This window comes from Schistocerca piceifrons, chromosome X, assembly GCF_021461385.2.
Source record: "Schistocerca piceifrons isolate TAMUIC-IGC-003096 chromosome X, iqSchPice1.1, whole genome shotgun sequence".
In the NCBI taxonomy this organism is placed as follows: Eukaryota; Metazoa; Arthropoda; class Insecta; order Orthoptera; family Acrididae; genus Schistocerca; species Schistocerca piceifrons.
In genome coordinates, this window is record NC_060149.1 from 452,187,598 (window position 1) to 452,212,285 (window position 24,688).

At 42.2% G+C, this 24,688-nt stretch overlaps 1 protein-coding gene across 1 annotated transcript in view; it reads left to right on the plus strand.

The window, feature by feature from the left end:
* Positions 1-24,688, plus strand: part of LOC124722416 (serine proteinase stubble) — a gene marked incomplete at its 5' end in the record, with an annotated part of 281,318 nt that overhangs the window by 46,846 nt on the left and 209,784 nt on the right. The window contains 2 exons of the mRNA XM_047247582.1: positions 6,107-6,228; positions 15,098-15,319. Coding sequence (XP_047103538.1) covers positions 6,107-6,228; positions 15,098-15,319 — 344 coding nt within the window. The remainder of the gene's footprint in view (positions 1-6,106; positions 6,229-15,097; positions 15,320-24,688) is intronic.

Genomic DNA, 24,688 nt, shown 5'->3' on the forward strand with positions numbered 1-24,688 from the left:
AACTTAAATTTTATGGGCACATTAAAAGAATTGCACCCACTAGTTTGACAAACAAATAGTAGAATTCTACGAAAACAGAAGTAAGGCCAAAACTGAGCCAATTAAATAGGTCGCTGCGATTAAGGAGTATCTTAAAGTAGCCTGTATAGCTCAGGCAGACGTTGCAGATAGAAAAACATTCAGGTAGAAGATATTTGTTTGAAAAGTTGGTCAGAGGGAAAATAGAAACCGACTGCAACACCGTGGTCTGATGAAAGACAGAGACTTCATTCTGAAAGGACGAAACAAATTTGGACACAAATGAAGGCCAACCATCAAAAGTGACATTGATGGATAGTACCTCGCGTGGTCCTTTTGGGCCCATATGTGAATGATAGTAATAAATTAAGAGAATTAGCGCGTCATGGGTTACACTGCTTTCTCACCCCCACCCATCCTGCCCCGTACTAGTTTGATAGGTATGTGGTTCTTATCCTCACAGCGATCTCTCCAGACAGTAAGTGATATGTGTGCTAAGTTTGGCTGAAATCGGTCCACTGGTTTAAGAGGAGGTGTGGAACATATATACATACATTTTTTTAAATATCTATAGATGCTTTTTGTAGGTAATACAATGAGTGTAGAGTAGCCACTGAATACGTCCTGTGAATGTACATAAGGAACAAGTGAGTGGAAGCACACTGCTGGCCATTAAAACTACAACACAGCGAATGGGTCACGCAACAGATATCAAATTTTAATCAGTTGTACTACATGCTTGAATTTACAGATGATTAGTATTTCACTCCCACGGACTGTCAAGACGGCGACCAGGCGACCATTGTTGCGGCTTCCACTAACGCAGAAGCAGCAGAGAGGCGTGCCGATATTGGTGCGCCCACGTACATCATTGGACAGAGGAGTAACTCCAGGTCGACGAGATATAGTTCAGTACCTAAGCATGAGAGGGTCTAGAGAGAACGCATTCGTCATCGTCATGCGGATGACACACCTGGCGTGGTGGCGTTTGGTGACATTTGGTACACAACACTGTCAACTCTGGCTGGCATAAGCAATAATAATTTGCACAGCAGCCGTTAAATCTGTGACGTGTTAAGACCGGTGACTGTGCTCTATCTTCGAGTCCTCCGTGATGTAATCTTCCAACAAGATAACACAAGACCGCGCGTTGCCTGTGCTTTTCCGACCTACCTCGCTCGATATGGAGGGTGTTGGACTGTTACCCTGGCTTACACGTTCTCCGGATTTCTCATCCATTCAAAACACCTGGTCCTATGCTCCCGAGAGATGACATGCCACTACTCGCCAACCACTACGACTGGTGAACTCTGGCAGAATTGAAGCAGCACGGAATGATGTACCCGTACCTATCACCCAATCTCAGTTCGATACGATAATCAGTCGAGTTAAATCCATTGTTGCCACCAGAGCCGGCAATTTCGTGTACTAAACGTCAGGCCCTTTATGCCCCTAAGGACCTTCATAATCATTGTAATAAATCAAGCCCTATAAAAGCTCTGTGTATTAAATCTCTGGCCCTTTATGCCCCTAACGATCTGCATAATTATTTTAATAAATCAAGCCCTATCGAAATCTCTCCACCCCAACAGAAATCTATAACCGCTGGTTGTTGGCTCTGTCGGAACTTCTTATGATTTATGAAGTATTTAATTCATTATTTTGGACGCTTATGTAGTTTTCTAGTACTTGGGCGAAACTTTACCACATACGTACTTTTCCATTTATATATCGATAGTTACTTATGCTACGATATTATAACATGAAAATCAGTTTTCGAATAAACAATAGTAAAAGCATGTAAAACAAAATATTATCACTTATTCTTCTTTTGCAAAGTCCGTTTGATGTTGTTCAGAGAACTTGTTACTACTTATATTTTTATCGATTTAACAATCGATATCAGGTCAAATATATAGAGAACATAGAGTCAGTAACTTCAGAAATATTCACCTTATTTTAATATCCCTATCAATATTTGTCATTATCACAATTATTTAAAAGAATTTGCACTTGTGAATTATAGCCATTAATGTGAAACTATGTTAATAGTAAAAGGCGCAAGTCACCTAGATAGTAATCTGACCTACAGAACTTGTTGGACTGGTTTTCTGATTCGGGGGAGGGAACCAAACAGCGATGTCATCGGTCCCATCGGGTTAGGGGAGGATGGGAAAGGAATTCGGCCATGCCCTTTAAAAGGAATCATCCCGGCTTTTACCCTAAGCGATTTAGGGAAATCACAGAATACCTAAATCAGGATGGTCGGACGCGGGTTTGAACCGTCGTCCTCCCGAATGCGGATCCAGTGTGCTAACCGCTGCGCCACCTGGCTCGGTGTGCAGACCGTTTGGGAGCTCCCAGAATAATTGGTAATTCATATATATTATGTGTCTTAGTGCCAAATGAGACTCACTCTCACTCCGAGAATCTGTGAGAGAGAACGTGTGTGAAGGTCTTTGATTTGTGTTGTTAGAAAAACAATGGATAGCTTTTTATCTTTTATGTGCATTCCGAGTTCATATTTTCCTTGTGATTGTAGACAGTGTTTGTGACTGTGAAACGTATAATGTTAAATGCAAACAAATAGTTATGTTTCAAACTTGTCATTTACGCATCCAAGGACCCACTGAAATGCATTTATACTACGCAGTTAAAGTAGTAGAAATCAGTATAAAGACGGGGTTCCACGAAAATAATAGTACCAAGTGTGAAGCATACATGCATTGAATTTACTATGAAATTATATAGTTTCTTTTATAACACGAGTAAAAATTTTGGCGTTATCATTTCGTGAATGGAAATTGGTACAAGGGCATTCTGTCTCGTGTTGTGTTATTGCGTTGTTAGTAGTTTGGCCGACCTCCGTTCTTCCTTCCTAATTACCTTAAAAATTCTCTTCGGCAATGATTTTGTTAGGGTTTGTGGTTCTTGAGTGAAATAGTCACCCACTCTTCTCGTATCGCTCTTTTCGGCTCACATACGGCTTCAAATTGCCTCCCATTGCTATAAAAACGCCGAGCAAATATTCCCCAGAGGTTTTACACGGGATGTAAATCTGGGCTACGTGCTGACCAGGGCAATACATCGATATCTTTATCTTCAAACTACTTTTCGGTTGTGCCACAAGCATACACAGATGCATTATCTTGTTGAAACATTAGACTTTCGTCCTGTAAGTCCTCATATACTTTATTCAGTTCTGTCTTTAGCATCTCATTGTACATGTTAGAGTTTATTCTAGTGTGCAGAAGATAATGCATGACTTACTTTCAGCGCAGAAGGCTGCCCTAATCATAACACATCCACCATCAAAATTTCTGCTCATTCTTACCTGCTTCTCTGTTCTCAGCTGATGCCGATAACGTTGAAATCCATCCTGCCCATCTAAATTAAGCTACTTCTTATTACTGAAAATCACTTTATCCAATTCTGAAGCCCATGAAATATGTTTTTGAGCAAACTCCAAATTAGCGTGCTAACGTTTGGTCGTTTAAGGTGGATTTCTTTAGTCGTTTCTTGAATGCAGGATGTTTTTCATGTGACAAAATATGTCGTACACGTCTGACAGTTACTGACAACTGTAAAACACCACAAGTTGAGATGAATGACTGTTTGTGGCCATTGCTTTGCGGAAAAGTATCCCTTTGTATGCCTGAAATAAGTTTCTACTTAGCGTATATTTTCCGATCTGTTCATATCATCACCAATGGTCATCACTTCGGACACCTTCTGTAAATGGACGTTCGTGCCACCTTTTTGAACTTCGGTTACCTTCAAAGACTTTACAGTTACACATCATTGGATTCATCTCGATAGCCGCTATCAGAAAATAAGTGCCAAACTGTAAAATTTCATTTACAAAAACAAAGTTGACATTCATATCTCTGAAGCGACTCCACCTAGCAACAAAAACCTAACGTCATATATGGCCCCCGTTGTCCCATGCAACTTTTGTCCCACAAAATTTCCGGAGTTATCCTTTGTGGCAATAGTTAGTGATTCACCCTGTATACTGCACTACTGATGTCAAGTGCGAAACCATTTGACTGCATTTGGCCGCGCGGGATTAGCCGAGCGGTTTTAAGCGCTACAGTCATGGACTGTGCGGCTGGTCCCGGCGGCGGTTCGAGTCCTTCCTCGGGCATGGGTGTGTGTGTTTGTCCTTAGGATACTTTAGGTTAAGTAATATGTAAGCTTAGGGACTGATGACCTTAGCATTTAAGTCCCATAAGATTTCACACACATTTGAACATTTTTTTGACTGCATTTGTCGGTATACTGGATTTCATATTATTGCATGTACATTGTGCACAACTATTCAAACTGACAATGTTAATTTTCCTGCAAACAGCCATGCCTTTACACTGATTTCCACTACTGTATGAAGAACTCAATACACTGAAGTCGCCGGCCGCGGTGGCCGAGTGGTTCTAGGCGCTACAGTCCGGAACCGCGGGACTGCTGCGGTCGCAGGTTCGAATCCTGCCTCGGGCATGGATGTGTGTAGTGTCCTTAGGTTAGTTAGGTTTAAGTAGTTCTAAGTTCTAGGGGACTGATGACCTAAGATGTTAAGTCCCATAGTGCTCAGAGCCATTTGAACCATTTTTTTTAACACTGAAGCCATCTGCAAGGTAAGTAAGTAACTGACTATATGTGTGAAGATTCCTTTCTTGGGATTTAATAAGAAACATTGCTACAAAATTGATTATTACTCATGTGCAGTGATATTAACTTTTAATAACCTGAATATGAATAATAAAGAGAGAACCTTGACAATATTCAGTCAGGTATTGTTCCTGCTGTACTCTATAACGATAATAAGTAAAATTTCGTTCTCTGCTGTACTTCCAACATCTACATGTACATGGATACTCTGCAAGTCACATTGAAGTGCCTGGCAGAGGGTTCATCGAACCAACTTCACAATAACTCTCTATTATTCCAATCTCGTACAGCGCGCGGAAAAAACGAACACCTATATCTTTCCGTGCGAGCTCTGATTTCCCTTATGTTATTATGATGATCGTTTCTCTCTATGTAGTTCGGCGTCAACAAAATATTTTCCGATTCGGAGGAGAAAGTTGGTGATCTAAATTTCGTGAGAAGATTCCGCCGCAACAAAATACTCATTTACTTTAATGATGTCCACCGCAAATCCTGTATCATTTCAGTGACACTCTCTCCCATATTTCGCGATAATGCAAAAGGTGCTGCCCTTCTTTGAACTTTCTCGATGTACTCTGTCAGTCCTATCTGGCAAGTATCCTGCACCGCGCAGCAGTATTCTAAAATAGGATGGACAAGCGCAGTGTAGGCAGTCTCTTTAGTATATCTGTTACATTTTCTAAGTGTCCTGCCAATAAAACGCAGTCTTTAGTTAGCCTTCCCCCACAACATTTCTTATGTGTTCCTTCCAATTTAAGTTGTTCGTAATTGTAATTCCTAGGTATTTAGTTGAATTTACGGCCTTCAGATTTGACAGATTTATCGTATAATCGAAGTTTAACCGATTGCTTTTAGCACTCATGTGGATGACCTCATACTTTTCGTTATTTAGGGTCAGTTGGCAATTGTCAATTTTTTCACCATACAGATACCTTTCTAAATCGTTTTGCAATTTGTTTTAATCTTCTGATGACTTTACTAGTCGAAAACTACAACATAATCTGCAGACAGCCTAAGACGGCTGCTCAGATTGTCTCCCAAATCGTTCCTGTACATAAGGAACAGCAAAGGGCCTATAACACTACCACGGGGAACGCCATAAATCACTTCCGTTTTCTGCCGGCCGAAGTGGCCTTGCGGTTCTAGGCGCTGCAGTCTGGAACCGCGTGACCGCTACGGTCGCAGGTTCGAATCCTGCCTCGGGCATGGATGTGTGTGATGTCCTTAGATTAGTTAGGTTTAACTAGTTCTAAGCTCTAGGGGACTAATGACCTCAGAAGTTGAGTCCCATAGTGCTCAGAGCCATTTGAACCATTTTGAACTTCCGTTTTCTGTTTCAGTCCGGGTTCGATGCAGTATATTTTTGTAAGAAGTAGCAGTGGCAGGATGGTGAGGATGAGCTATGCTGGTGTGCTTGCAGACCGAGCCCACAGCGCGAGCGGAGCCCGCGGCTGGTGTTCCGGGATCCCGACGCGCCGGGGACGCTGCCCGCCTTCTACCCACAGCACAACGGTCTCAGCTCGCCGGCCGACGACCCGCGGGGTACGTTGCGCAATCAGTCAAATCCTAGATCCGTATTACGCTGTCAGAGTTATTTGACAAACTTTTGTAAAGGCTAGTACCACGCTCCGACTTTTATAGAGATATGATAAAAATACCCCTGTACACCGCAAAATACAAGGGATTTTTGACAAAGATCCTATGCAGTGTAATACGGGTCTAACTGTGACGCGACTTCAGCGACAATATACCAAATCTCTGCCTTCACCTCACTTTCTTCTACTTTTATATATACTTAACAGACAACGTAAGTAAATAGGCATACGTACTTTCGGCAGTGTAGTGCCATCCCTGGGTGTTTACGAATGGCTTTCTTTAGTGATTCACATTTCAGTGGTAGTATACAGGGTGAACATTAATTATAACCGACAAACTGCGTTAACACGTTAGACGGCGCTGATGAATGAAAGTTCCTCTGACCAGGTGCCGTGTGTTCATTGTGTTTTGCAGGCTGTGTGATTGACGCAGCGCACTGTATGCAGCAGAACTGTCCGGTATTCATGTTAGGAATTGGTGTACGGCCAAGCAGATGGAAACCGTCGAGGGGCAGCACGGCTCTATCAAAGCAAGTACCCACACAGACACCAACCACATCACACAACATTTCAAGCCCTTATTGGGTGTTTGTGTAATCATGGGTCCATCCAAACAGATGAACGTGCAGGGAGGCGGCGGACTGTGCGTACATCAGATTCTGAGGACCGGGTACTACAGGGTATTGAGATGAGCCCCAGTACAAGCTCCAGGCGAGCGGCCTGCCAACATGGTGTAAGCCAAAGTATTATTATGTGTATCCTGCATGACAACTGCGCTTATCCCCCTCACCCGCAACGAGTGCAAGGATTATCAGCAGCGGATTTGGCTCTACGGGAAGGATTTTGTCGATAGTTTTTGCACCAGACCATCACAATTATGGGATTTCTGTCATCAGTCCTCTTTACCAGAGACCATTCTGCTCCTTACAGTACGCTGCGTCAATCACACAGCCTGCAACACGCAAGGAACACACGACACGTAGTCAGAGGAACTTCCATTCGTCAGCGCCGTCTACCGCGAGAACGACGCACTTTTGAACACATGTTCATATAACCTTTTTTTCCTCCAATTCCAGTCAGAAATATGTTCTCGCAGTTTGTCAGTTTTATTAATGTTCGCCCTGCATAGCGTCCCTTCCGTCTCTGTGGCTCATCACTTGAAGATATAAGATGCCTTCGATTTCCTGCTGCGTCAAATCTGGGTAAAACCAAAAGTTTTCGACGATCACGTATATCATCTTCGTCAGGAGGAACTGGCCGTCATGGTTGCTTCTGTGATGGCTCCTTTTCCGACCGCCTAAGCAGATAAAGGAGATGCTAAGTCCTGTTGAGGATAGTCTAGACCTCAGCGTCCCTGGGATTTATAAAAGTCGATGTGACTGGGAAATCAACTACATCGTTTAGTCTATCTGTGTTGTTTCCAGTGAACACCAGCGATACATTAAAAATTGAGAATTTGACAGATCTGCAGTTCCTGAGAACGACCTCAGAAATAAATACAAAACAGAGTTTGATGAAACTATAATCTCCTCTCATGCTTATGCATACTGTGATTCTGTTACTAAAGAGGCAGTGGAAATTAAAAACTGCGAGTATAACTTCGTCCGAGACAGCAAATATAAACTTAGTGGTGCGTGGAAGCGCGCTCTCGACGCTGATACAGAGAAATTCGTTGAATTGTTTACGCTCCTACGGGAGCAATGGCGCTACCAACGCATACATTGACACAATCTGTGGTTTCATGGTGTTATGATAACGTACGCAGCCAGCTATTGACTATAAAAGGCCACCAAAGCAGAAATGTCTTGGCTGTCTCCAACCTAATAGAGACACCAAAATTTTGCTTATAACACGTTAAAAAGCAAGTATATTGTTGAACGTCTTCGTATACGGTAGCTGAGAAATGCTCTGAACTAAGACACTCACTACGGGACTCCAATTCATTCTCGAAAGAAATACATGACCACTTCAAATTTGTTGTGTAAAAATTCAATACCTCTGTGGTGAGTCCTGAACTTAAAGTAGCTTTAACAAATGCATCGCAGTTTAGTGTCAAAAGGAATATACCTACCCTAATGGAACGCTAATCTAGAAGTTATCCAGCTGAACCGTTTATGTACGGAACGTTTAGGTGTTACATAATCTTTTCTCTATAAACAAAAATTTGCAAAACGTAGCTTAACGGGAACGTAATAATAGAAATGGAGCAGTGAAATCTATAAGCGCCTGACAAAATTCTGGAAAGGCCTAATTGTTTCAAGAATATGGGTCAGACAGTTTGAAAATGGTGAAGGATCTCTAAAGAAAATGGTATCATTTGTCAGGCTATTATTCAACGTACATATCACAGTTATAATGGAGTTTGAAGTTGATATTCATTCCGATAAAAACTGACTCGTTAATATCTTGTTCACTATTTCTCCAATGGCTGTCGCTACATCACCGCACGCAGTCAATATGCAAAATAGAATAGTATTGTGCTTATTGTTTGCTCATTGTGCACAAGTGAATAATTGTTACTTAGCTGGGTACATCGTAGAGGGTCTGGAAACTTCAAGAGAGAGTTGGGTGCAGAGGATTAGGGGAGGGGGTGTGGAGGGGAGGGAAGTGAGACTGTATAGTTTCCAATTATATCTCACCCTTTATGTTCCGTTGTCCATTTAATGAGTAGTTGTCGTAATCAAAGCAATATTTATCTTAAAAATATCCTTTTAACGGTCTTTTTCAAGTTGCGCTAGCCACATGGATTCGAACCAATATATTCTGATTATACAGAAGACCTTCACCACAGATCATAAAACGTTAGCTTCAGTTACGTATCCTGTGAAGTGTTTATCAAATGGGCAACTGTCTGTCCTGTGATAAATGAAACTGGTTAACAGAAGATTAACAGACTTTCATGGAAACTGAATGTTTTCCACAGATTAACTTTTTTTAAGGATCAGTACATACAGCTGGTCGTTTTTAATATTTGTCATTTCCTGTAGCTCGACTGATCCTAATATGTTTTTTTCTGTTCTATGTTCTATCGCACGCACATTCAACAAGCACTCGACAGTGTCAGCAAATAAAGGAGCTAAATAGGTTACAAGTACCCTACGCCAGTCAAAGCTTGTGTCTAACACATTCTCAGCAGATTTACTAAATAACAATGTTATAATTTTCTAAGGAACCACTCCCTGATATTTTATCAACAAATAAAATGTTTGCTTCGTTGAGGCATGCTGCCAGGGGTGGTAGGTCCGCAGCTGTTACGTACTGAAGAAATAGGACAATTGTTTTTTTTATTTCAGTTGCATTGAGATAAAATTTAGCTGTAGTGGTTACCGATTTCGGACAGAAACATCCATTTTCAATCCACACTGTCTGGTTGTGTCAGTCAGTAGCAACGGACGTATAGGCTAAGATGAATGAGGATCCTTGTTGTCCGCTGTATACTTTGCTGTACGTTTTGGCGTCATATTGGATGGATAAGTACTGTTAACAGCAAGTTGTGTGATTAGGAGTAACAGCCAGTTTTCGTTCTCTACCTGACAAGGACAATCTCAGACTCTTCCACTATTCTTATCGTCAGCTTTAGTCACCAAAGGATTTCCTGGATGTTTCTGATATCGCCTACACATCTCGTAGAGGTCGATACTGCCGTCGGCTAAGTTGTTTCTTATCACGAGATTCCAGCAACACATTTCCTTAACGAGTCCAATCGTCTGCTTGTACAACTAACCACATCCATTTCAGTCTCATAACAGTCGATGTGACACTCTTAACACCTCTATTTGATTTCAACCATTTATTAGTCTTCCTCTCACTTTTCGTGATTAGCAAAATGTTTCTTGCCATGTTCCACTGCGCAAATCTCAAAATTTTGACAATTTCTGACTGTCTACTACAGGAAATTACAGCTCGCAATACACCCTAGTTAATGTCATTCCTTTCCCGACATTTATTTTTGAATATAACATTTGTTTCCTAAATGAATTATTTCCAACCGCTCGTCGTTTCCAATTACCATAAATACACGAATCTGTTCACTGGTTCAATAATGTCACTGTCAATTTGAGATCTCTTACTTTCAGTATAATCATTATACATATATTTTTCTTACAACTGATAATCGTCAGCCCTGCCCTTATACGTATCTTATTGGGTTCTTTACTTTTTTCTAAATTTACCTGCATTCAAAGAAAACAAAACAATGTCATCTGTAAACCTAATTTTGTTTCACTGAGAACCATTAAAGGCCGGCCGTAGTGGCCGAGCGGTTCTAGGCGCTACAGTCTGAAACTGCGCGACCGCTACGGTCGCAGGTTCGAATCCTGCCTCGGGCATGGATGTGTGTGATGTCCTTAGGTTAGTTATGTTTAAGTAGTTTAAGTTCTAGGGGACTGATGACCTCAGAAGTTATTTCCCATAGTGCTCAGAACCATTTGAACCATTTTAAACCCATTAAAGCTTTCCTTCTTCCACTCAGCTTGGCGATTTAGAAACGTGTAACAAGTCTATAAGAAATAGTTTTTGTTTAAATGGAGTCAACTTGTCTAGCTCCTTCATCAACTCTCATGTTTGTGTGTTCTCTTCGTATTACACTGAGGTACAAAAAGTTATGAGATATCTCGTAATATCGTGTGGGACCTACTTTCACCCGGCGTAAGGCAGCAACTCAAAGTAGTATGGACTCAATAAGTCGTTGGAAGTCCTCTACAGAAATACTGAGCCATGTTGTCACTATATCTGCTCATAGTTGCGAAGGTGTTCATGGTGCAAGATTTTGTGCACGAACTGACATCTCGATTTTGTTTGATGAGATTCATGTTAGGCGATCTGGATGGCCAAATCATTCATTCGAATTGTCCAGGACGTTCTTCAAACCAATCCCGAACAATTGTGGTCCAGTGACACGGCGTATTGTCGTCCATAAAATTTCCATAGTTGTTTGGGAACAGTGAGTCCACGAATGGCTGAAAATGATCTTCAAGTAGCTGAACAGAACCAAAACCCAATCCATTCCATGTAAACACAGCCCACACCATTATGGAGCCATCACAAGCTGTAAAACGCTCTATTGAGAAGTTGGGTCTATGGCTTCGTGGGATCTGCGCCACACCCGAACCCTATCATCAGCTCTTACCATCTGAAATCAGGAATCATCTGACCAGGCCACGGTTTCCAGTCGTGTGGAGTCCAATCAATATGGTCATGGGCCCACAAGAGACGCTGCAGGCGATGTCGTGCTGCTAGCAAAGGCATTCGCGTCGGTCTTCTGCCAAAGACCATTGAAGCTAAATTTCACCGCAGTGTCCCAACGGATACGTGCATCGTACGTCCCACATTTATTTCTGCGGTTATTTCACGCTATGTTGCTTGTTTGTTAGCACAGACAACTCATAAGCAAACGCTGCTGCTCTCGGTATTTACGTGGAAGCCGTTGGTCACTGCATTGTCTGTGATGAGCAGTAATGCTAAATTTGGCATTCTTGGCACACTCTTGGCGCTGTGGATCCGAGAATACTGAATTGCCTGACGATTTCCGAAATGAAATGTCCCATGTGTCTACCTTTAACTATCATTCCGCGTTCAAAGTCTGGTAATTCGTGTCGTACGGCCATAATCATCTCCCGCAATGTACTGCCCTTTTACGGTATACTTTGTGCACGCGATAATATCGCCATCTGATAGGTGTACATTAGCATTCCATGAATTTTGTCACCTCAGTGTGTTTAATTGTAACAAGAGATATTGTATATATTGCTTACTAAGAGTCCTTGTTTATAAAGGGTTTTTTGCACATTTTTTCCCGAAACGAGTTCAAAAACTTTCTTGAAATCAGTTAAGTGCTCCACTGAGATGTATTTTCTAGCAATTGTCCTATGCTTTTTGCACATTTTTTCCCGAAACGAGTTCAAAAACTTTCTTGAAATCAGTTAAGTGCTCCACTGAGACGTATTTTCTAGCAATTGTCCTATGCCCAGATTAAAATTGTGTGTTCCTCAATGTTCAAATGGCTCTGAGCACTATGGGACTTAACTTCTAAGGTCATCAGTCCCCCAGAACTTAGAACTACTTAAACCTAACTGACCTAAGGACATCACACACATCCATGCCCGAGGCAGTATTCGAACCTGCGACCGTAGCGGTCACGCTGTTCCAGACTGTAGCGCCTTTAACCGCTTGGCCACCCCGGCCGGCTGTTCCTCAATGTCACAGAATAGATGATGTAAACACATCACGAAAAGTTACATTCGTCCACACCACTCTGATATAACTTTTTTGAAACTGTGTATCATACATGCTATAAAGGCAACACTGTATTTATTAACATTAGATACTATTTGGGTAGTATATATCGTTACAGCTGTCAAAATAAACTTGTTCGAGTAGTTTAATGAATTACGAGCACAAATAGCTCATGAAAATAACCTTCGCCATTCTGAAACACCTCAGTTTTATTTTTCGTGCAGCATTCTTTTCTGTCTTACCTGAGGAAATTAATCTTTGAAAGTGTGACTGTGACTGATACGAACTGGACAAACTTGACAACCAGTTAAACATTTATTACAGAATTAATATGCTTCATTAAAAAGTATTTAAGTCATCAAAAGAACCCGATAAAGTTTCTAAACCTTACTTTTTCATTTAAATAACATTATCATTTCAATAGTAAAGTAAAAATATGCTGCTTAAAAAATTAGGAACTATTTTGGCAGCAGTTTATAGCGAATAAATTACTGTTTCATTCAAAGTTCATTTCAGATACAAATCCTGTTATTAAAGAATGTCCAAATATCCAACAAATAAGTTAAACACAACACAATGCTAGTTCATTAGATTATACCCTAGTTAGAAAGATTTCGTTCTAGAGAAGTACCTTACAAGAAGTTTTCGCTTGTTAGTCACATTTCCAGAAGAAAGGCTTAGAGTGAAATGTACAGGACAATAAAGATAATTTGTGACCATACACACCGAAGGGAGGCTCTCGAAGACTTCAGGCGTTAGAGGAAATATCAAACATATATGTGCTCTTCGCAGACATTAATAGCTTTTTTCCAAACAAAGCTGTTATTACGTTATCACTTTAATTATAAGTCGCCCTCTCTTAGAAGAAAAGAGATGTAGTGCAGCCTCCCTGCTTAATGCCGGCAGTATCGAGAGGATCACATTTGCCACTGCAGTGATGTGAAGCCCAAAGCGAATCAACTTACAGACTAGAAGTATTGTTGTTTCTTACGACCCTGCGACACTTACCGTCGACTGTATGACGTCTGACAATGGCAGAGAAAACTCGACGAAATGACAGATTAACTACTTTTCTGAGATACATTTATATTCCTTACTGCGCTGTGCAGAGCCAGATGCTAGCGTTGAAAGAATATTTATATTTGCTCCACGACTGGCTCGCAACTTGTCACTTTCTCAAGAAAAACAGTTTTTTAAAGGAGTAGAATGTACATCTTTATTTATTGTGTTTATTGCTGCGGTGTTCACTAACAAGGGTAGGCCACGACGTTGTGATCACGTATTTACTTCAAACTTTGTACACCTTTAGTAGACCATTAAAACAACATTATTTGCAAATAGTAATGTGCACTACTCTGGCAATTCCGAGAAGTTTGCAAGAGAAGATTTACATGTCTACTACGTAAAGTATGTAGCTGTGCAAAGAGTTGCTAGTCTCAATGCACTGTGGTCATCGGGTTAAGTGCTAGCGCATGGGAAAAGGGTCGTAGAGGAGGCGACGGTTCGAATCTACCAAACATTTTTTTTTAATCTCTATGTTTTTATCATTGGTCTCGTTATTTAATTTATATGACATTTGAGAGGTAATATGAAAAAGCACGTGAATCTGCATGAAGCTTCAATTCACGTTTTCCATGTCTGTATGGCAAATAACATCCCGCAACGTGTGATGTCGACAGCACATAAGACAAGTAATTCTACATTACTCTTTTGGTCTGGCACACTGTGACTTACTATATATTATTGATTGTGAACAACGTTATTCGAATCATTATTTATCGAGGTTTGACTTGGGCTTTCCAAGCCTGTCCCTCGTCCTTGAAAATTTAATTACAAATAGTAAATAATCAACAACAACTTCATGAGAAAGCATGGGGCTTTTGTCATTGCAGTACCTCTCAAATGTCATGTAAATAGATTAATGAGACCAGCGATGAAAAAAATTTATTAAAAAAATTAGCGCTTGCGAGATCCGAACTGCTGCCATTTTCCCGACCCTGGCACCATGCGCGAACGCTAACCACACGACCACTTGCTGCCAATCCCTTTGCACAGATACATACTTTACATAACAGACGCGTGCTGTTTTAATGGTCTACTAAAGTAGAACAAAGTTTGAAGTAAATCCGTGATCCCAACGTCGTGGCTTCCCCTCGTAAAATAACAATCTCTTAGAATTACCTCTTTGAATTGCGTGTCGATTATAATTGTATTTACGTTTTTTATATAAATGCGCCGAAATTGTGGAATTCAGTTAGTAACAAGTCTCTTTCACGACTTTTACCGTCAGGTCGAGGAAAGCGTAATTACAAAATCAGAAATGAAAATTATGATGAAGTTTGAGTTACAACATCTGCTTTCTTTCTTTCATAGTATCTGCCAAAATTTTGTTGTAATGTCGTCGTGTACTTGCCCAGATTTTATTTCCGAGCTAAGCAAATGGAAACTGTGGGCGCCGAAGAACAGCAGAAGAGCCCGAAAATATGTAAAACAGCGCAAAATTCTCTAACGTCGGAAGTTTTCGCGGATCCTCCCTGGCCTGTGGACTGGCAAGTAACAGATGTCGGTGGTGTACTTTGTAGAGTACCGAAAACAGCCGTACCCTTTCGCGGGCGACCAGTCGATGTGCTCGCAAGGGACGTGTGAGTTCTTCCTGACTTGCTGGATGTCTGCGGGGCTGCTGGAGGGCAGCTGCGGCGGCTTCCTGTACGCCTGCTGCCAGCGCCGGCCGCCGTCCACGGCCAAGAAGAGTGAGCACTCGCTGGCGCCGCTGCCGGACTACGGGCCTGTGCTCAACGACCCCCGTAAGTAGGCACGTCCGCGCCACGCCGCGCTCCAATTACACGCCACAATGCCCGCCTAACTGCTTACCAACTACCAAGACCAATCTACCTAGTTTATAGCCCACGACTTGGCTGCACAGTCGCACTCGCCAGTCGATGAAGAGCTCTCCAAGCGACGACAGCTGACTACTTAACGCTGCCAGCGCCCGTTTCAACAAACACGCCTTGAAATTAGTTCGAAGTGTTGGTTCTCGACAAGGGACGAGTGCAAGGTAAAGTGTGAGATCTTTAGTGACAGGCTATACAGCGTGTTCGGAAATTCCCGTTACACACTTCTAGGATTTGTAGAGGGGAGTGAGTACATAATATTTTGAAGAGGAACCAGTGTAAGAAAACATACCGTTTCCGTTCTACGACAGTTTCAATTCAGATTTTTAACTCGTCCACATCTGCCTGAGAAATTAAATTAGGCGCGACGCAGTACAATTATTATGTAACAATTCGAAAGGGAGCATAAAGAAACATCCATTTATCACTTAAGCATATTTGTTTGTTTTAAACATTACGTGTTTACATTATTTCAAAACAAAACAGAACCCAGCATATTGTACGTACAGAACAGTACTGATGCGTTACAAAAGCGCTTCAGTCCGGAACCGCGCGACCGCTACGCTCGCAGGTTCGAATCCCGCCCTGGGCATGGACGTGTGTGATGTCCCTAGGTTAGTTAAGTTTAAATAGTTCTAAGTTCTAGGGGACGTTAAGTTCCATAGTGCTCAGAGGCATTTTCTTCCTGCCTCTTCCTGCGTACCTCCTCCTCTCTTTCTCTGTCCATTTCCTCCTCACCCTCGGCTCATTTCCTCCTCCACTCTCTCTGTCTATCTCCTTCTCTTTCTTTTCTCTGCCCTTCTCCTCCTCTTTCCTTTCTCTGTCCACCTCCTCCTCTCCCCCCTCTGTCCATTTCCCCCTCCCCATCTCTCTGTGTGTCCTCCCCCCTATCTTTTTACATCTCTTCCTTGCCCTTCGCTGTCTGTCTATCTCCTCCTCCTTCCTTCTCTCTCCACGCTATCACGCTCACACCGCTAGGACGCTCGTGGTTCTTACCTCCACAGTATTTTTTTTCCAGATAGTGAGTAATATGTATATATAATTTGATTGAAATCATTCCAGGGGTTTAGGACGAGCATTTAACGCGTGGCTTTGCCTGCGTATGTACATGTCAAATATATTTCACATACATTTAACATATATGGGTACTGTCCGCAAGAAGTTTCCCGAATGGAGTTAGTAGCAAGGAAGTAATATATTTAAACATCTTGCATGATGCGGCAATACTTTACGCATCTCACTGTCTGTAACGTTATACCTATCTGTCGTACAATGGCATAATTTTGCTGGTTCATTCAGTGAAATATGTGAATACTGTTTGCAAAATGTGTCACAAATGCAGTTAGTAGCAAGGAAATAATAAATTAAAATCCGTGTTTCATGCGGCAGTTTTGCTACGTGAACAGCGAAAATATAGTAAGCGATAAACTTCTTTCCTTTCATCATATGAGTTACAAAAGCGGCCCGATGTGGCTACTTCTAGCATTGTTATAGACATTTTACCTAAGAAGCATGTACTGATGCACAATCCCCATCCCATCTGATGTATTTTCAGTATCTAATGCAGTGGCCAGAACTCGTGCTAGCAGATCTTCCTGCCTCTACAGGAGTCTCGTAAAATACACTTTGCATACGACCCCACAAGAAGTAGTCCATAGGAGTTAAATCCGGCGGTCGCTGCGCCGACGAGTTTAGACCGTATCGGCCTCTTCGGATGTCTCCCATCCGCACGTGAGAATAGAGCTGGCGCACCATCATTCTGAAACCACATTTACTGACGGATATTCAGTGGCACAACTTCCAAGAACGGGTCCGATATGTTTTGGGAAGTTCAAGCGTGCAGGACGGGTTAGCTGGAATGGAAGGAGATGTGGCCATATCACATGACTGTCCAGAATACCCGCCCACACGTTAATACCAAAACGGTGCTGAAATCCCTGAACATGCATGGTTCAAATGGCTCTGAGCACTATGCGACTTAACTTCTGAGGTCATCAGTCGCCTAGAACTTAGAACTAATTAAACCTAACTAACCTAGGGACATCACACACATCCATGCCCGAGGCAGGATTCGAACCTGCGACCGTAGCGGTCACGCGGTTCCAGACTGAAGCGCCTTTAACCGCACGGCCACACCGGCCGGCTGAACATGCATGGCACGACGGTTTTGTCTGCCCAGACATGGCTGTTTCGCGAATACAGAACACAATCCGTAGTGAACTTACATTAATCTGTGAACAGTACTGGAGGTGGAAACAGGGGTGTGACGATGCAGCCCGCGGTGGTCTCGCGGTTCTAGGCGCTCAGTCCGGAACCGCGCGACTGTTACGGTCGCAGGTTCGAATCCTGCCTCGGGCATGGATGTGTGTGATGTCCTTAGGTTGGTTAGATTTAAGTAGTTCTAAGTTCTAGGGGACTGATGACCACAGATGTTAAGTCCCATAGTGCTCAGAGCCATTTGAACCATTTGACGATGCAGCGGTGCATGAACCACGTGCAGTAGGCAATGCGTTGTGCAAAATCAGTTGGACCCATAGCGTGTACCGTTTGTAAGCGGTACGGATGTAATTATTTCTCACGCAGAACATCCCAGACGATACTGTGACTAATACTCATTGCTCGCTCAGTTATCAAAGTACTCGTTGAAGTGGCTCTCTTCAACGCGATGCAGTACATATTCTTAAAATTGGTGCGTGCGGCGTTGCGGCACCACAGCCTGCCTCCTCACGGTGAAGGTACCTGTTTCTTGAAGGTGCTGCGTAGCTTGGGCAAAAGGTTTGTGCAAGGACGTGCTACGTTGCGGAGAACACTCGTGATACAGCCGACTAGCAGCTCATCCGTTACCTCGAGCTTCATCATACACAAGGGGCATGTCTGTGTATTCCGAAAACGTGTACCGAACCATGTTTACAGTATCGGAGACGTTCAGGCATTGGAAAGGTCTCACAGAAAGGCAGACGTTAAGTGAGATCAGGTGACCGTCTGACGTAGTACACGTCATCCTGTCTACCCTATTGCATACCAGAACATTCTGGTATGCAACTCTCAGACTTACCTCTTTCCCACAGCAGACGTGGACGCGTTACACATCTGAACTGAAACCGTCTGAGAACGGAAAACCAGACATGGGTTCCTGTTCAAAATGCTATGTACCCACTACCTTCTACAAGCCTTGGAAGTTCGTAACAGGAATTTCCGAACACTCTGTATATCCACAAATACAGAAATGGATGTACGTATGTATGTATGTATTTATGTTCCACATCCCCTCCTAAACCAGTGAAAAGATTTCGACCAAACTTGGTACACATATCGCTTGTTGTCTGTAAATCATCGCTGTGGGGGTAAGAACGACTTACCTATCAAATGTGGTGAGAAAACTGTGTATCCCACGACGCGTGAATACCCATATTTTAGTCACTCAGTATTTGAGAATGAGAACACTTAATGATTTGCAACAAACTTTACACACAATATGAGATCTTTACCAATTTTTTTCTCGCTGACAAGCCCCACAAAATGATGAAAGGAACAAAGTTTATCGCTTACTACATTTTCGCTGTTCACGCAGTAAAACTGCCGCATGAAACATGGCGTTTTAATTTATTATTTCCTTACTACTAACTTCATTTGTGACACATTTTGCAGACAGTATTCACATATTTCACTGAATGAACCAGCAAAATTATGCCATTGTTCGACAGATAGGTATAACGTTACAGACAGTGAGATGCGTAAAGTATTGCCGCATCATGCAAGATGTTTAAATATATTACTTCCTTGCTACTAACTCCATTCGGGAAACTTCTTGTAGACAGTACCCATATATGTTAAATATGTGTGAAATATATTTGACATGTACGTACGCAGGCAAAGCCACGGGTTAAAAGCTCATCCTAAACCCTTGGTATGATTTCAACCAAATTATATATACGTATTACTTACGATCTGGAAAAAAATACTGTGGAGGTAAGAACCACCAGCGCCCTATCGGTATGAGCATGATAGCGTGGAGAGAGAAGGAAGGAGGAGGAGATCGACAGACAGCGAAGGGCAAGGAAGAGATGTAAAAAGATAGGGGGGGGGAGGACACACAGAGAGATGGGGAGGGGGAAATGGACAGAGGGGGGAGAGGAGGAGGTGGACAGAGAAAGGAAGGAGGAGGAGAAGGGACAGGGAAAAGAAAGAGAAGGAGATAGACAGAGAGAGTGGAGGAGGAGATGAGCAGAGAGAGGATGGGGAGGAAATGGACAGAGAAAGAGAGGAGGAGGAGGAGGTACGCAGGAAGAGGAGATGGACAGAGAGAGGAGGGAGGAGGCGATGGATAGAAGGGGAAGGAGCAGATGGACAGAGGGAGAAGAGCAGATTGACAGAGAGAGAAGGAGGAGAAAATGGACAGAGAGGGGCAGGAGGATATGCACAGAGTGAGGGGTAGATGGACAGAGAGAGGGGGTGGACGAGAAGGACAGAAATGGGATGAAGCAGGTGACGGGCATAGAGGGGACAAAGGAGGAGGTGGACTAATAGAAGATATAAATAAATACATACCTGGGCAACATTGTGTACTCAGCTAGTTTTTAATAAAAATACGCTAATTTTCAATGTAGTCCAGTTTTAGCACTACGCATTTTCTTCAATTTTTATTTGTGAATAAATTTCATCCAACAAAAAATGAGGACGGAGGGTGCAAATGCTGCCATAAGACTAAGAGATTAGATCGTGAGAGGAATTCGTGGCGGGCGGCATCATACCAGTAAGATGATGATGATGACTCAAAAAAGCTTCGTCCTGTGAATGATGTTCAGAAAGCCCTTCAAACTAACCATCTACACTAGCCCTGGTCTCTTAATTGACTCTGGCCGTTTTCGGGCCCAAATAACGTTAGATGTGGGAACAGGTGGAAGCAAATAAGATGCTAATCTCGTAATTGTTTTTTGTCCAAGTACTATGGAAAGATAAAAATTGTAAGCTAGTTAGTGATGGTTTCTATATTTTCGGTAAAAATTAGCTAATTTTCAATGTAATCCTCTTTTAGACTAATAACTTTCTCCAATTTTTGTTCTGGGAGAAGATTTCATGCCGTATGTGATATAGAAAATCTTCCAATCCATCTGTGGGATGAATCAGCAAACCAGTGTTTAATAGTATTAGTTGAAAACAGTAGTCCGCAGCTCGTGGTCGTGCGGTAGCGTTCTCGCTTCCCGCGCCCGGGTTCCCGAGTTCGATTCCCGGCGGGCTCAGGGATTTCCTCTGCCTCGTGATGACTGGGTGTTGTGTGATATCCTTAGATTAGTTAGGTTTAAGTAGTTCTAAGTTCTAGGGGACTGATGACCATAGATGTTAAGTCCCATAGTGCTCAGAGCCATTTGAACCATTTGATTTTGAAAACAGTCTGGTTGCAATTTTAGTTGTTTTATTTATCAACTACGCGTTTCATCTTACTTAGGCATCTTCAGGCTGATCTTAATTTGGTATTTCTTAGGAAGCTCCTTTAGACAGTGTAGCTAAAGGACGTCGTTGAGTACATCAGGCCAACCTTCGCCTTAGATCATTGGTCAATTCTCTTATCCGCTTTTAATATTTTATATTTCTCTTATTTACTGAGGTTAACGAAGGCGATGTTTGGCCAGATGTACTCGACGACGCCCTTTAGCTACACTGTCGAAAGGATCGTTCTATGAAATATCAAATTAAGATCAGCCTGAAGAGGCCTAAATAAGGTGAAACGCGTAGTTGATAAATAAAAAAACTAAAACTGCAACCAAGACTGATTTCAAGTAATACCTGGTGTGTTATTCTGGAAATTCTCCAAAATAACCATCTACGGTCGCCATATCCTCTTAATACTCCAAATGTTTTCTAGCCATAAATTACGTTCGATGTAAGAACAGGTGAAAGTGGAAGGGTTGAATATCTGGTAATTAGGGTGAACATTTCCATGTTTTTTCCACTGTCGTAGCACCTTCGTGCGCGAGTACATTATCCGTATGAAAGACCTTTATTTCCAATCCTAGTCTCTTTTTGCTTTCTTCGTCGAGTGGCTTCAGGAGACTTGCGTAATAAATGCCACTTATTATTGTAATCACGTAGAGTAATTTCTCGAGCCTCACAGGAAACAATGGCTAGCTTTTGAAGCAGCTGTAAGCAGGGAAGTTACAACCTGAACAAAACTAGATATTTGGATGACAGATGCTGAAGTGCACTCGAAAACACAACAGTTCAAATCATGAAGTATGTCACTAACAAAACTTTTGCGGGACTGAACCTTAAATATTCATCACCAAGTGAGGCTAGCGGAAGAGAGAGAAAGAAAGAGAATCATATAAAATCTGAATGATGCATCGTGATTTTGTTTAGTCAGCGTAAGATTGGCAAATGTATGCTCCCTATAATTAACTGAATACTTCGTCGATATTTGACAGCATTTGATAAGAATTACAAAAAAAAAGTTGCCATATGTTCTGCTGCATTTGTTTTTTACTTTTTAGTTTTGATGTTTCTCTGTTTACTAATAAAATAGTTTTCCGTTTTAATAGAGCATCCTCAAATGAAACTATCGTAGCTGATATATATTTGGCAATATAGACATCATGGTAGTTAGAAATTTGAAGCTCATCTTTACATCCAAACGCGGCACGATGCACGCAGAACGTTACCAAAGGTATCACACGAGAAAGTACACTCGAAAACGCGGTATCAAAGATGGTTATTCATTATCTCGCCTAGTACCCTGATAAGAAATTTAGGCTTACTCGATCTTAAACGGAAACATAGTGACAGTTGATCTTCACGAACACAGTTCAAAGATACAATAAGAATGTGGAACAATGACACTGATACACGATGTATCCTCCATCACACAACCTGACTGAGGAAATGCAGATGTCGAAACGTCTGCGTCATCGTCACCTTACATTACAGCTCAGCTAAACAGGGAATTCGGGGTGGTAACTAACGCAATGTTTGGGGCAGAAATTAACACAACCTGACAGAAAAAGTAATAGTAAGAAAAGTCTTACGTAGTTATCTTACGATATACTCTTGTGCACTGGATACTGGTCATGGATCAACAGTTATAGGTACGGCTGTCGGCTTGCAGGAACAACCCATCTCCCTATCGTCGTTGCAACAGTAAGTTCGGTATATTATTCTGGTTGTATCCTGCACAGTCCAGTGTTTTCTGTACAGATACCAGAGGTACGTGGTCATTGTAAACTTGGTTCCCCAGGCTATGATGTGAACAATTTGTTAACCATCTCGATGCCACATACACTTTGATATTTGCAGCTCTCCTGACCGACTAAACACTCGAGGACTACCATAACTGACAATACGGAAGAATCTGTTCTTATCAATAAACACAACGACGAATTATTCATCCCTCCAGTTGCATCTTTCTATATACCATACGAGACTGTGGAAGGCAACTTGGTGAATGACAATCTCAAGCCCAGCTTCCGAAAAACGATTTTGGATGGTTCTAACTAATACTGTGATTGCCACATAGGTCCTAGTTTTTTATTCGGCTTCCATGCTGCGACAGTGATGCCTGTGCGTTGTCCAGGAAAAGAAGTAGGTGTATATTCCTTTAAACATCTGTATCAACATCAAGAGCGGCCTAACTAATTCAGGCTTGTGCCGTTCTTCCAAAGAACCTTATAGGCTTCGCAGGATTGTAATACGACCTTGCTGAAATTCAGTAATCGCATGAATTGTGCTTTCCGATGCAGTTGTCTCTTGTCTATAGTATCTAAGCTCACTGGACAAGATATTAGACTCCCTCTTAAAATACATCACTTTTTTTTGAAGTGCTGTAGATGGTGTAGTTGTAGAATAAGTATCCCTTCGTCATGTGAGTCTGATGTAAGTCATGACGGTGAAGTAATGTGAACGGTGCTTGTATATGCCAGTGGGCTTTAGGAAATCAACGCAGTAAGATGGGTCGACATAGAGAAGTCACAAAATGGCAGAAAAGTGGTTGGACGTGCACATGACCGCATTGTCAATGACGTTGTCCAATTTGAAAGTGTATCAACGTGGCCTGTCAAACCTGTCTGCAAGGAACCCCGTACATATCTCAGCCACTTAACACAGCGTAAAGTCATAAAAAGAGTTTAACCGTTAGAACCAGAGAAGAGGGTCACCTCTTGTCAGTGATAACCGATTTCAAACCCGAAAGGAACTGCTAGCGTCTGTGAATGCAGATTCATCTCTACCAGTTCCGAAGCGAAACTTGCGAAGGAAACTGCATTTAATGGACATCTGGAGTCCAGGTTTCTCGCAAGACCCCATTTCTCACAGCGGCAGGTAAAGCTGAATGTCTTCAACGGGGCAAGGAGCACATAAAACTGGACCATAGTTGAATGGAGGCATATAGTGTGGTCCGACGAGTCGCAAATTTTTTTTATTTTTTCCAAATGAAAGGTATCGACAGCACCGACTGACCAGTTTGCAGTGTGTAGTGGGTGTAGTTCAAAACAGAGCTCATTCTGTGATGCTTTGGGATCGTTTTTCGTACCATGACCTGGGCCTACGCAATTAAGTTACCACGGACAACAACCAGGATATTTATTCAACGTTCTCGGTGACCAAGTGTTGCCATTTCTTCTACATATTCTTGAGGAGTGTGCTGTGGACACTCCCGTATTCCAAGACGACAATAGCCCTGTTCGCAGGCTTGCACTCATACGTTCGTGGTGTGAGTGGCTGCAGTTGTACATGATATACCTGCACAAACTTGTCGATTCTCTTCCTCGGTGGATTGACACAATTGTCAAGGCTAGAGGCAGTTTTACATGGTATTCAAGCGATGTGTCCTGGAAATGACTAATTTTTTTGATCCGATGAGTCATTAACTCTGTACCAAGCTCGGAACAAAAGACCAGTGGTTCAGTAATACAAATACAGTTGTTGCAGTTGTCATTTCTTTCACTTACTCCGTCTACAGCACTCTGCTTAGTTATATCTTCAACTGTCCTCTATCAGTGTCGAATTTGAAAAGTTGTGTTTCTGCGTCATGACTTTACATACACTGATCAGCTAGAACATTTTGACTATCGACCTACTTCCGATATAAACTCACCCAGGCGATAACAGCGTCACCTGGCGAGGAATGACTGCTAGTCGGACACACGCACGGTACCCGTAGTATCAGTGAGCGTGCTGTCCCTGTGTAGAAGGGGGAAGGCACGGATATATCTGAGTTTGACCGAGGAGAGACTGTGATGGTCCGGAGGCTCGGCACGAGCATTTTGGAAACTGCACAACTTGTTGTGTGTTCGA